Source organism: Xiphias gladius, chromosome 20, assembly GCF_016859285.1.
Source record: "Xiphias gladius isolate SHS-SW01 ecotype Sanya breed wild chromosome 20, ASM1685928v1, whole genome shotgun sequence".
Lineage (NCBI taxonomy): Eukaryota > Metazoa > Chordata > Actinopteri > Istiophoriformes > Xiphiidae > Xiphias > Xiphias gladius.
The window spans coordinates 21,564,727-21,578,447 of NC_053419.1; the positions used below are offsets into that span (position 1 = coordinate 21,564,727).

The 13,721-nt window shown below is 40.7% G+C and overlaps 1 protein-coding gene across 2 annotated transcripts in view; it reads left to right on the forward strand.

Annotated features, from left to right (window-relative positions):
• The window catches only part of ap3b1a (adaptor related protein complex 3 subunit beta 1a), a 60,628-nt gene that overhangs the window by 27,439 nt on the left and 19,468 nt on the right, over positions 1-13,721 (forward strand). For both annotated transcript variants that reach the window (XM_040157440.1, XM_040157438.1), the window contains exons 18-22: positions 1,646-1,808; positions 2,523-2,700; positions 5,533-5,686; positions 7,462-7,510; positions 8,822-8,925. In XM_040157440.1, coding sequence (XP_040013374.1) covers positions 1,646-1,808; positions 2,523-2,700; positions 5,533-5,686; positions 7,462-7,510; positions 8,822-8,925 — 648 coding nt within the window. The remainder of the gene's footprint in view (positions 1-1,645; positions 1,809-2,522; positions 2,701-5,532; positions 5,687-7,461; positions 7,511-8,821; positions 8,926-13,721) is intronic.

The window sequence follows — 13,721 nt, forward strand, 5'->3', positions numbered from 1 at the left end:
CCGACAGCCCAGCGATCAAAAAGCTCAGAAAATGGCTGTTTGCCTATTAAACCCAATTTCTAATGTCTGCAGAAAAATATCTGTGTATCCAAAGCTTGATATGTCTTATTCTTCTGTACCATTTAGCTCCATTGTTGTTCAAAATCTATTAAAAACACATCAGTGAGCTACACTGTTGAAGTGGCTGACATGTTCCTTCGTTACTGTGAACAAACACTGTAGTTTATTTTGAGTCAATCCCACTTACACTGCCCTGCTGCCAGAAATACTCACTAGAGAAGCAAATGTGTGTTTATATGCAGCTAAAATGAATGCCCATCAAATGCAGTATTTACACCTTTTTTGAGAAACATTTGCTAAAAATGTTAGCACCCAGCTGTTTTTGGAAATTACCATTTTTAATGATTTACATCTTCAGTAGGAACCAATGGAATTTGGACTGAGAGCCACAAACAGGTTAGGAAATGATGAACCAACACATTGTCGGTTGTGCTCTTTTCATGGGACTTGCTGATGATATTTAAAAAAAACAAAAAAACCACCTGTATCCTTTAAGAAAATGTATAAAATAAAGCAGAAGATAAAAATGAGTTAAACAGAAACACTTAGGTCTCCATTTTAAAAGAACTGAGAGTTGAAACAGACCTCAACTTTCAGTAGCACCTTTGACCAATGAGAAGCCTGAACAATTGGGGCTTTACTGATGACGCTGGCTTCATTTTATTATGTCCGATGAAGTCTGAGCTCACTGCACACTCATTTGGTGTTTGAAAAAGACATTTACCGGCTTCCAACATGATTCTTTTCCCACCACCGGATGACCAACTCCGCTCTGATTAGATAATTGATCGCTAATTGATAATTGATACTTTCACTGAGCGATTTATACGTTTGCTTTTCGTTTACGAAGTTAGATGCATAAATGCCTTGTTTTGTTGGATCAGTCTGTGTTGGAAAAATTAACATGCACACCTATTCCACTCAGCTCAAAGACAAGAACTTTGTTGTGGCCTGTTATAAGTGAAAGAACGAAAATTAGAAAAATTAAAGGGCTTTGTTTTTCATTGAGTGATAGTATTGATCCCCTTTTTTTTTCTCGCAGAACCAGCTCAAGCTTTATTGTTGTTACTTTGTGGCCGCTAATGGGGATCCTAATAAAACAATAAACAATAATAGTGCGGAATAAAAGCAGCTGTGTCAAAAAACTTTATTCCTAGTTTTAAGTGTAATGCATATTTAGCAGAAAATAAATCAGTTGACTTGTGTTATCCTGGACAAAAGAAATACCAGCAAGAAGTGATTATGATTTTGGTTAATTGACTAATTCCAGAGGATCTTAATAAAGAGACTGAGTGCCATACAGTTTGAATATCCAGAGTATCCAGCTCTTCAAACTCTGCTACTGTCTAGATGCTTTACTCTTTACTTTGAGCTGGGTCCATATGTCTGTTTTTGATGACATGGCAGACATTGAATGATTTATTTTCTTCATATTGAACGCCTACAAAACAACCACTATCTGAGAATTCCTCTGAATAAAGTATGACAATATTTTGAAAATACGGACGTTCACTTGTCCCTTGAATTGTTAATCCAGAATGCTGTAATATAACTTGCCTCACTTCCCTCCACCATATCTGTTAAGGTGAAAGAGTGGGCACCAATAGTCGGGAAGGCCAAGCAACCCAAATCTGATGACAAGTTCTACTCAGACGATGAAGATGAGAAAGAAGAGGAAGGATCTGATAGCAGTGGCAGTGAAGGCAGCAGCAGCAGCAGCAGCAGCAGCAGCAGCAGCAGCAGTGAAGGTTTGTTTCTGTCCGTGTGTTTAAAGGTGTAGTTTTTATCCTTTTTAGAGAGTGACAAAGTGTTATACTACTTCCCTTATGTGTCAGTGTATTAAAGTTATAATCCTTAAGATTTCAGTCCTGGTTGTTTTGGCGAAACCTGTGGCTACTGGAGGTAACGCTAAGTGCAGTTTAAGACCACAGCAAACACTCACTGAGCACCTACTTTATCAAAACAGAGGAGCAACGGGCGTATCTGCCTACGGTGATTTCACAGTGGGTTCTCCGTGACTTCTTCACAATAAAAGCCATCCCATGATTCTTTAATTGAATGCTTTTAACGTCGGGCAGCAGCAGCAGTAGGAATTGTTCGGTTTCCATTAGCAGCAGCTAGTAAGTTAGCAGTAACTTAATACAGCTCTGAGATATGTGAAAGGGAACAGTATGAGATGTGATTACAAACCGTAACACTGGATCACATACTGCATCATTTCCTTGTGAATCTCTTGTGCGTGTGAATGCAATTTTAATCAAGGATGCAAGTGGCGGACTCCGCAAATTACTACCTACCACTGTATGGAATGGTAATTACAGAATGTAAATACATTGAATTGCTCTCACTGGAACAGACCATACATGGTATCAAAGCAGGGTTTCGTTTCATGAAAATATGAGGATTACAACTTGAATTCATCAGTGTTGAATATTTTAATATGTGTATGGATGTCTGTACAGAGTCAGGCAGTCAGAGTGAGGAGGAAAGCAGTGAAGTGTCCGAAAAGACCTCCAGTGATTCTGGGAAGAGTTCAAGTGGATCTGAAGAGAGCTCCAGTGAATCCGAATTAGAGCAAAAGAAGAAGAAAAAGACCAAGAAGGCGCCGCAGAAGAAAAGCAAGCCAACTGCTGCTGACAGGTACAGCGAAATCCCTCCAGTCTGTTAAACTCTGAAAGCATCATTGTTCTTCCCTGTGAATTTGGTGTGGCCAGATGTTACCTTTTTCTTTCTATTTTTCTCTGTCTGGCTTAGCTAATTAGACAGGTGTGTGTTTGTGAGAAGCACCAGAGTCGTAGGCAACAGCAAATGTGATCGGTGCTTTGCTGCATCAGTAAGCTCAACCTCCATCTGTTCAAAACTTCCGCCATTTTTTTTATAACCTATATGACGACCCACCTTCTGGCACGATACCTCCTTCTGTTCATTTTGGACTTTTCTTCCCTAAACCCACAAACATTTTCGCCGCATCCAGTTCAAACCCGTAACCATTTTTCCGTATTGACAGCCATAGCATGGGCAAACAAAGTAAACTTTTGCTGAGTCCCTTGTGACACTTTGAAAAAGATTAAAAACTTGTCCTAAACAAGATGAGGGCCTTCAGAAATGGTTATAAAATCCAAAGCGAAAAAAGAATTAGATGCACACTCCTGAACAACTCTTCAATTCCAAGCTTTACCCTTTGCAGCAATTTATGTTTGTATTTCACTTGTTTTTGGGGTTTGATTTTTTTTTTTTTTTTTTTTTTTTTGGGACAAGTGGCAGTGAATGCAACGCTATTAAGAAACTCATCTGGAAGTTTTGAATACAGTGTGACAGTTTTTAAGCTAAGAAACAATACCTAATAGATAATTAATTAGATATGATAATGGTGGAAAACCAAGGTCTGAAAAACTATAACTGTGAAATCTCCGAAAGGAACTGCAACACTATGATGTGCTTTGGTTCAAATTGACGACATTTTGAGCCCAAAATGGCTCTTCGCCCAGTACAGAGGAAACAAAGGAGCCTGGATCTTTCTTAATAATCATACCCATTTCTAGTCCCCGCTGGAGCCAGACGTTTGGCCTTGTGTGCACCTGTGACCTATATCTGATCTTTACCTCTTGGTATGGTTCGTGTATATACGTATAGTATATGATCACTATTAGTAAGTTTTAGCTGTTACTGTGTGTGGATGGAACTCATGGGTCATACAGGTGTAATTATTCACTTGTTTGTTGTTAACATGATAGTTTAACTAACTCCCATTAGTTAATTTCTTGTATGCAGTTGTATTCTTTTCATTTCCTCCTGTGACCTTGCTGCCATTTTCAGCCTATAGCCTCGACATCTGCTGCGCACTGAGCAGAGACGGCTGAGACACTAGAGCCTGTCTTATATAAACCGCATACTTTGACGAATAAACAGACGAGACCATTTTAATGACACGATTTAAAGTTATACTCTTAGTTTGACCCACAGGCCGGGATTGCGGCTATAAGTGCAACTAGTCCTAGTCCTGCATCCTGCGTCTGACTCAGGATAATAACAATTGTACAATTACAAATTAGTGGTGTATACATACAGATTAATCAATAACTAGTAAAAATTAAGTAAAAGTAACAAATACATTGGAAATAAATATGACAAAAGTACAAGTAAATTTTAGGCAATACTGACTGTCTACACAACCCCAATAAAAGTTTAGAAGGGAAATTCTACATTTAGTCCTTGGACTGGAATCTTATTCAAACCTCAAACGCCACCAAGGTTTAGTCAGCAGATTCTTTAAGCCAAACAACGAGACTCTACCCAATTTGATCCACATCTCTGTTTTCAGATAGTAGGGAAAAAAACAACCTCATACCAACTTTCTAGGTATAGTCTGTGGCCCATACACACCTGTTGTAGTGCACATTATATACACCTCCTCATTCCACTCTCTAACAATCAAGCTGGCGGCGCTGCTAGAATAGCGTTGGTGTGAGTTCCATTAACAAGCTAATCAAGGAGAATTTTCCTCCAGTAGCGCAACCCACATTTACATGGCTAATGGATAATGACTTCTGATTGGTCATTTGGCAGCCTGGTTTTACCAATGAATGAGATTTAGGTCATTACTACTGGATATGCTCACGCAGTCTCTCTTACACACTGGCAAATTTAGTTTCTTATGCACTCTACTTCATTTGCTCACGGCCACACAAACTCACACAGAATGTACCTGATTTTGCTGTGTGACAGGCTGCCGGCTGACCCTGTTCTCTCCATTAGAGAGTATAATTAGAGCAACTCACCCCGGTGCTCAAACACACAAAAAGATGCACACACACACACATGCACACAGTAATTAGAGCAGCTCACCCCAGTGCTTCCACAACAAACACAGCATAATGCCCTCATTATGGCCCAGTCATTTCAGGCAAGGCCTAATCAGGCCCACAGTGATTTATATCACTTTTTCCTGTTCGCAGCAAATGAAATCTGTAGGCCAAATTAATACTGGCTTTTCATCATCGCCCAAGTTAAAAAGCCAGTTACCGTCACAATTCCCCTCATTAATTTAACGGCTGAAAATCCCAGGCAGGCGGAGTAAACACTCATTATCGAGACAGATTGAAGAGGGACGGAGCAAGCGAAAGAGTGAGGAGAAAGATGGGAAAAATCTTTTTGTGTGAATGCAACATTGAATTAACTTCACAAACAAAAACAGATTAATCTTTGTTGTTCTGACTGCGCCAAGCTCAAGCTTTCAGTTCGGATGGAAAAGAAAAAAAATCACAAAGTTTGCTTTGCCATGTGGTTTCTTGAATATTTATACAAATTATATTCATGGAAGCCGTACATGTTTTATATAAATGATGTGGTAAAAGCAATATTTCAACAGCTGAACAAAATAAATGGGCAGTAATGTTTTTTTGTATACTTGTATTCCATTACTTGTATTGATCCCATGTCTGAGGCAGTTTGTGCTGTTCCTGTTTGTTTCAGTGACTCAGATGAAAACGGTAATGGACCTGTGGCCCATGCCGGCAGCTCATCAGCTGAAAGCGCCTCCGGCTCGGAGACAGACTCTGACGAAGACTCTGATTCAGACTCCCCCGCAGTACAGAAGAAGAAGAGCCAAGTGAAGTCCAAACCCAAGGTGACATTATGATCTAGTTGGCCGTAGTACACTGAGTTTATATGGGTGTAGGATGAACAGATGGTTTGACTGAATACGACAAGGTGCAAACCAGTGTGAGCCACAATGCGAGTCTCTCCGAAACGGAACGCGCTGCACAGCTCTTCCCCACTACACCAGGCTTTATTCACTAGACGTTTGAACTGCCTTCATTAGACTGGTGTCTGAGGTTGTTTCCAGTCTGTTGATCAGACATGTGACTTATAGATCATCATAGATACTGAACACCCAAAACATCCACGAAAAATATTTACAAAATACAATACAAACAGAACAACTGAGCACCATAACCTGAGATTTACGGATTGCCGTGCCACAAAATGTCTCTGACCAGCGGAACAAGCATTAACTATATATATTGTAAACAATTTCTTAAACATTGCAAGACTTTGGCTTTTTGAACATTTTCACTATTTACTCATGAACACCTACACGTACTTAAATGAAAAACGTCTTGCACATGTGTCGCGTGATTGTCTATCACTGTTTGTTTGTTTTGATTTGTATAAAAATAACAAATGTAGAGGACTGTGCGGGCTTGTAGGATTTATATTTCGTTTGCATGTTTTGATGGGTGGCTTGATCAGATATCCCCACGAGAGTGGAGCATACTAATGCTAAAACTCACTTTGAAACCATAAATATTAAACAACATAACAAGTAAGTGTATTTCTAGGAGTTGAGTTCATCCCTGATCTAAGCTGTTCTACAATATTTCTACAGCATATCATTTTTAAACCAGTGGAGGATATGATCATCTTAAACAGGATGATGGAGAAACTAGTATTAACACCATGTTCTCCCAGGCAGTTGCTGTCCCCCCAGGTCCACATGTGGCTAGAATCACCCTTATACTGGGGGATAACATTTTACTTCCATGTTATCAGCTTTATTTTTTCTCTTCAAGTCTTTCATTTGCCTCCATTTCACCCCTCACCATCTTTTTCTTACCTCTAATGCTTATCACATTATTTCTTGCCCTCCCTTTCCTTTTCTGCACTGTGAAATTCTTATTTCATACAGTTTGTCATTTGGACACGGCCTGTGAATTATGCATCTTGCTCTCCCTCTCTGTCTGTACACCCCTCTCTCTCTCTTCCTCTTTCAGACCTCCGTTTACTAACAAGGTTTCCGTCTCTATTACTACCACCAAGCGTCAATCAGAGAAGATCTGAAAAGATGCGGCCTCTAACTTTATTTTTTGTTTTCGCTCTCATTCCTCACTCCCTCGTCTGTCCTGTTGTTTTTTTTCCTCCCGTCTGCTCAGCCTGGAGTATGCAGAGTGGAATTATATGGTTCTTTATGTGACGTGAATGGGGCTTGGGTTGGTTTGGAGGGTGTGGAGAGAGGGTGATAAAAGCGCTGGTATGTTTAAATGCGTTTTTATTGGGCCTGTTGTGGTGTGTTGCAATTCCCAGAAGTCAACAGCTGACAAACCCGGCTCAGTCGCATGAGATGGCGTGTATTGGTTGTGACACGACACTGTGCATGGCTGGTCATTGAAAATTTCAGACATGTTACATATAAATGCAGAGTACCTGTTTTTCGGGGATGAATGTGTCATGATCTTGAGAGACACTGTCGCCGAAATTGAAACATTTCATCCACCGAATAGCACAACGCACAACTTCAGTACTTTTGTTTTGAGTTGTCATTTTTCTGTCTGCTCTTCTTTTATTACACCCTCTCCTTCTGTGTGCTCATCGTCATGTTGTTGTTGTTGTTTTGCTTTTTAGGTGGGAGTCAAGTCCAACAAAGAAGTCTCACTACTTGATCTAGATGACTGTGAGTTTATCTGCACTTTGACACTGTCAATCACGGTTTCCAACATTTATCACAATAATAAGCACTTCAGCAGAGGGTTGTAATTTTTAGGTTTAACGCTCCAATAAATAACCGTTTTTATATAAACGGCGGATCCAATCACAAAAGTGTAATGTGAAAGCCGTCACTTTTTATCACTACTAGCGACCCCTTGATCCAAAGAGAATTATCCCCCGACTCTGCACTGCCCCCCCAGTTCTAGTCTTTTAGTCTGGTTTAGCTTGTTGTTTTGGTCGTCTGGCGATCAAATTCTGGTCACAAACCCCGTTTTCATCCACAGCAGGCTATAAAAAAGCTGTGACATAACAAATGCAGGCAAAAAAATCCTGCCCAGCACCAAATGGCAGACAAAGAAAGTTAGCAAATTCCTGGATTAGAAAGTGTAGCATCTACCAGCTAATGACCCAGGTATTTTTGCTCTTGTGCTGAAGACGCCCAAAAGAGGGCTAATATGAATGTGAATATAGGACTTACATTTGTCAGCTGGCCAGAGACACAGCTCCAAAAGAATGCCAGTGTTGCTCTGTGTCTGCTGGATGTGTAAATATATACTTCATGATACAATTGCCACAACTTTATGAGGCAGTGTGGTTTTTTTTTTTTTTTGTCTCACAAACACAAATATGTGGTAGGCGAACAGTAATTATTATGATTATATTTTCATAGGCAACAATAATAACAACAACACTTTAATTCAACCAGGCCATCAATCAGATCTCCCGTATTATAATGCAACACAGAACATATGTTTGCCCGTAGGAATCCTGTTTTACCGAATGAGTTTTACAGTAACATGAGCTGCCGTAACACAGTTAGTCCTTATGTACTATTGGAAAAAATGACCAAAGATACAACTCTGAAACAGTTTTACAAATGAATTTTATTTTTAAATGAATTAAAATAATACTGAAACAAACACAAAATATTAAAACCCATATTAAAAGTCTCCCACACTTAAAAAACTGCACCCCCCCATCAAACTGTGCTAGGAAAAACTGATTGAACCCAATCACCACCCCCTGTTATAAGCTAACATGTCCGTTGATGTGTTTGCAGCTTTTACTGCAACCTCCAAGTGGCCAAAACAGTTCAGTTGATGCAGATTTAAAGCTGTTGTATGCAGGATTTTGAAAATTCTAGTCTTTGTTGCCCACCAGTGTCATTGTCAAAAAAAGACACTGTGGTAAACAGCAATGTGTGCCACTGCTCCATAGTCGCTTTAAAACTCTTAAAGTGCCTGTCTTGAGTTGTTGTTTTCTTTGGGCTCTTCAGTTTCCCCTGCACCTACAAACCCACCAAAGTCTGTAGGCCTCTCTTCGAGCCTGCTGTCCGACCTCGAAGGCCTGTCCCTCTCCAGCGTCTCCTCCACCATGCAGGTTAGTAAACTTGTGTGCGTCTGCCTTAGAAACACACAGGAGGACATTCCCTCCATCAACGTTTGTTGAGAGTCAGTTGTTCGTTTCTGTCCGACACTGACAGAGCAGCAGAGTAGTGTATGAGATGGTGAAATGAGCCTCTCTCCCTCGTGGAACATTTCTGCTCCAGACACCAACTATTGACCTTTTCTGCCTACTTATATTTATAGCCGGTCAGGACGGTACAACTAGTCTCCCTGTTTCCTGTATCTCTTATAGTCTGTCTTTCTCACCCTGGCTGTCTTTTGCTCTTCCACACCCTTGAACTCTATTTCTGTGTCTCATCTATAAGTCCACCCACTCTGCCCCCCCTTATCTCCCTCCTCCTCTCTGTCACCTTCCATCTCTCTCTGTCAGATGTTGCGTCCCTTGTGTCTCCGTGTTGTGTATATCTGATGGTTGACCTTTCCTAGTGTGACGGCTCCTTTCTCTCCTCAGTATGTGAGCGGCTCTGCACGTTCAGTGTGTTTTATATCCTGTCTTGTCTTCCCCCGAGGGGAAAATGTCCAGACCATTCTTTCTGCTTTTGCTGTATCTATTTTGTGTTTCATAGTAGGTCTGTGGTACCTTTGCTGTTTGAAGATTTTAAATCAGAAAGTGTTAAGAATTTTAATCAGAATATTGATGGTGTAAGTCTTGTTTGTTCAGCAGTCACACAAGTGTTTGATATGGGCTTTTATTTTAGAATTTACTTTAATTTTATTTTGTTTTGCTAACATTTAATTACTCAGAAATATTAAGTATCTTCATTAACGATGAACTTGTAGATTAATATAGATTTAATTAATCATTAAAATTTCACAAAACTGAAAAATGGCAAGTATTCAGACTACAAAGTTCTCCAAAGAAGAGTCCAAAACCCAAAGATTTTCCATTTAAAATTGGAGGAATCAAACAATCAATCAATTATCAAAATTTTTGACAAATAGTTATTTGGCTGTTTGACTCGTTCCATTAATCACATAATAGTTTTGGCCCGAAATCTAAATTTGGGCCGTCCTGTGAGACTGGAAGTAGTGATATTTTTTAGGTTGGAACTTGACCACATAGTTGTTCTGACATACACTTTTCATACTGTGAATTTCAAATTAAGTTTGTGCCGATTTCTGTTTGGATTATCACCAGAATCTTGATATTTTTCTTGAGAATATTTTGATAACCATTATATGCTGCTTCGTCAGTCTCAAACGCATCGTAATTCAAAACAGAGTTGTACATTTGCTGTTACTTGTCCTTTTTAGTCAGTCAGCACAAAGAGCAACAGAGTAGGGATCCCTCTTCCAGGACACACAGACATGCAGTGGGTGCCATATCTACAGAGTAGACGGAAGTAGCGGTCGTAGAGTTACAACGGTAAAGCAGTAGTTAGACGTTTTGAGAAATAGGCTTTTTCTCTTTCTTGCCCAAAGTTGGATGAGAAGATTGATCCCGCTCTCATGTCTGAAGGGTTGATATAGTATGAAGCTACAGTCAGCAGGCGGTTAACTTTTCTGGGCATAAAGACTGGAAGAAGGGACGAACAGCGGGCTTGGCTCCGTCCAAAGGTAACAGAATCCATGTACAAGCAGTTGGAAGAGTTCCGGGCATTGAGTGAAAGTGAGAGGGCGTAAAGATGGAAAAATGATAAAAGCAAGTAAAATTTAAGCAGTACTGCTTATTTTAGATTCATTTACAGCCTAAATTAATGTAAATATTAGTGGGTGTTAGACAATTGGGAGCTCATGTTAAAGATGCTTTAAAAGTCACAGAGTTTTCTAAGTCTGTATTAACTTGTTATGGTAAACAGTTTGTTTGCCCGCATGTAGATGAATGTGCAGCCGCTGCAGCCGAGCATGTACGGCCTCTAAAATGTCCCAGCTCTGGCGCTGTTCTTAGCCTCGTGGTGAGTTGCTCTAAATTCTGAGTCTGCCCGTCAGTCCTGCCCGCCTGTCAGTCAGTATGATTGACAGCTGCTCTCAGGCCAGCCATTATGCAGCGCAAGTCTTGTTAGTCACTCTCTCCTCCTCAGGTGAAGGCCAGGGAGTAATAGAGAATAGAAATGCAGATTAGAACAGGGAACTTTTTGTACATCAACATCTGATTTAGAGTCAATTCTATGCATAAATACATGATGGGCATCGGGATTCATAGACAAGGGTAAATAACCTCACCTTTATTCACACACGCCCCTCCCAGAGCATGCACACGCTTACAATATCAGCTCTCTCTTTCTCACACACACACACACACACACACACACACACACACTGGCCCCAGTGTCATTTCTATTTCTCAGCAATCTGCCCACAGAGGCAGCGAGTCTGTCTCAGCTGAGCGCTCTGGCCCTTTTAGAGAATTACTGCATGGTTATCAAAGGCATTTAGATTAACCCTGGTCACTGTTTTTGACCCACCTCCTCTTCTGTCTCCTCCTCCTATCCCCAGTTTCTGCATGCTACCGCTCTCTCTAATAACATTTTGACATTAGGATCTCTCACAAATGCCTCTTAAATCCCCCATCCTCCTCACCCCACCCCACCCCACCCCAAACCTCTTCCGACCGCTGTCCGTGTGTGCGGCGGGGTGGCTGAGGCTGATAACTTTTCATTCATAATTAGCAGTCAGCGAATGGGGCTACGTTGGGGGGAAATTGAACTGTCAGCGGTGGGGCACAGGGTGTTTGACCCCATCACGCCCAGAGGGGGCCATCATAATTTGTTCATTTGGTGTCCATCAGGCGGGCGCCAGCTCACCCTCTCCTCCTCCCTCGTCTCCCTCCTCACCCCTATGACCTCCCCGTAGTGGGCGCTGTGGATTCACGTCTAATTATGAATCAGTAGAAAGACCCCGACCGCGCCACGAATATAGCAGCCCCTGCCCTCCAAACCTGCCGCTGCCACTCAAACTGCAGAGATTGCCTCTTAAATAGGAATAAACGCCCACACGGAAATAGACTGTAAGACTTTCAGGACTTAGTAATTGAGGGGAGTTAAAGTATCTTAGTTTTTTTTTTTCAGGAGTAGTAAAGTAGAAGTATAAAATAACAGAAAATGGAAATACTTTTTATCATTTGGCAGTAACATTAAATATCACACGACACTAGTGATTTAAGAGAACAACAAGGATAAAGAATCTGTGATTCTTATGCAAAAGTGAACTTACATTTATCTAAACTTTAAATAATTTGTTGGTCGAATTTAAATGTCGTGGAAAGAGAAAAATTTTTGGAATGTGTTCAGTACATTAATGTTTTATACCTGAATGCATTTGGTTCTATTGAGAGCTGAAATTACTAGTAAATTAATTGAATTTGATGATCAGAACCTTCCTTTAGTTATTTTTTAGCCAAAATTTCACTGGTACCACCTACTTGAAATTATAATATATAATATTTTCAGGATATCTTAATCTTCTATGATAGTAACTTGAATATCTTTGGGTTTTGGATTCTGGGATATTGGGCATTTTTCAGTATTTTCTAACATGTTATAGACCAAATGATTAATTGAATAATTGAGAAAATAATCAGAAGATTAATTGATGATGAACATAATGGTTTGTTGTAGCTCTAGTTCTGTTCAATATCATGCTAACTCAAACAAACTGTCGGCAGTTTGTTAGGTACAATACTTGCACAGCTAGATGAAGGACATTGCTGTTTCTGAATAAGAGTCCTCTATTATTGCTAATGTTCTTTTATGTAAAATTTCAAAATTAATCATTGTAGAATACCTAATTTACTGACAAATTAGTGTAAATGAACTAACCTCTGTCTAAATGCGCTGGAGAGACTTCTTGTTACATTAAAGGAGTTTTAGATGGCTGTAGTAACATTTATTTAATTCAATTTGCGGTGAAGGTCTTTGTGACGCCCCTCAATTAATTGTCATCTTCTGACTGAAGAGAACAATTAGGCCCTAAAGTCAAACACATGTCCCTTACCTTAATTCTCACAACTCTTGTAGAACATAATGAAATCGTGTCCAGGGTGTTGGAGGCAGATGGTGTCTGAAAAACAGAAATGGATTTTCAATATATGCCCATACATCTCTGTACTCCCCTCACCCCTTTCTTTGAAATTGGCCTTCTTATGCTCACGGCACAAGGCTGCCCGGCTCCAGTTAGCCCTTTTGAATATGTCAGCGGGATTTTCAGGTCATTTGCCAGAGAGGATGCTGGGAGCGTGGCGTCCGGGCTCTGAAGGTGACTGGTGTCTGTGTCATCCATCACAGGAGCTTCCTTTAAGTTGATGCATAATAGAGCCTCTCAATCAACTTCCTCCCTCATTGTCACCTCCCTCCTTCCTGTCCAGGGCGGAGAATGGGAGCCAAAGCCAAAGCAAAAAAAAAAAGAGAGAAAGGGAGACTGACAGAGGAGTCAAGGTTACATCTCTCTTCTTCTCTTATTTACACTTGAGGTGTTATGGGCTTGTGCTGTGTAACAGGACAACAATGGATGGAAAGGTGAAGGGGCTTGTGTGGGCACTTTTGTCAGGCTTTAACTGTCCACTGTGTCAAATTGGTGATAATAAGCAGTTTCAAGCCCTGTCCTGTCTCTGTTCCTCGCTCCTGACGCTGCCGCCTGCTCGGGTTGAGGCGACAAACAGGACCTTGAAGTAGGATGTGTCTGTCAGGGAGGTAAATCTCCGTCGTGATGGGGTGGCAAACATTACGGCCAGCTTTATCGACACCGACCGCTCTGACACATCCAAAAGTGGCCCAATAAATTTGCAGGCTTGGCGGTGGCGTGACGGGCGCCTGTGAGGGCACAGCGGCGTTG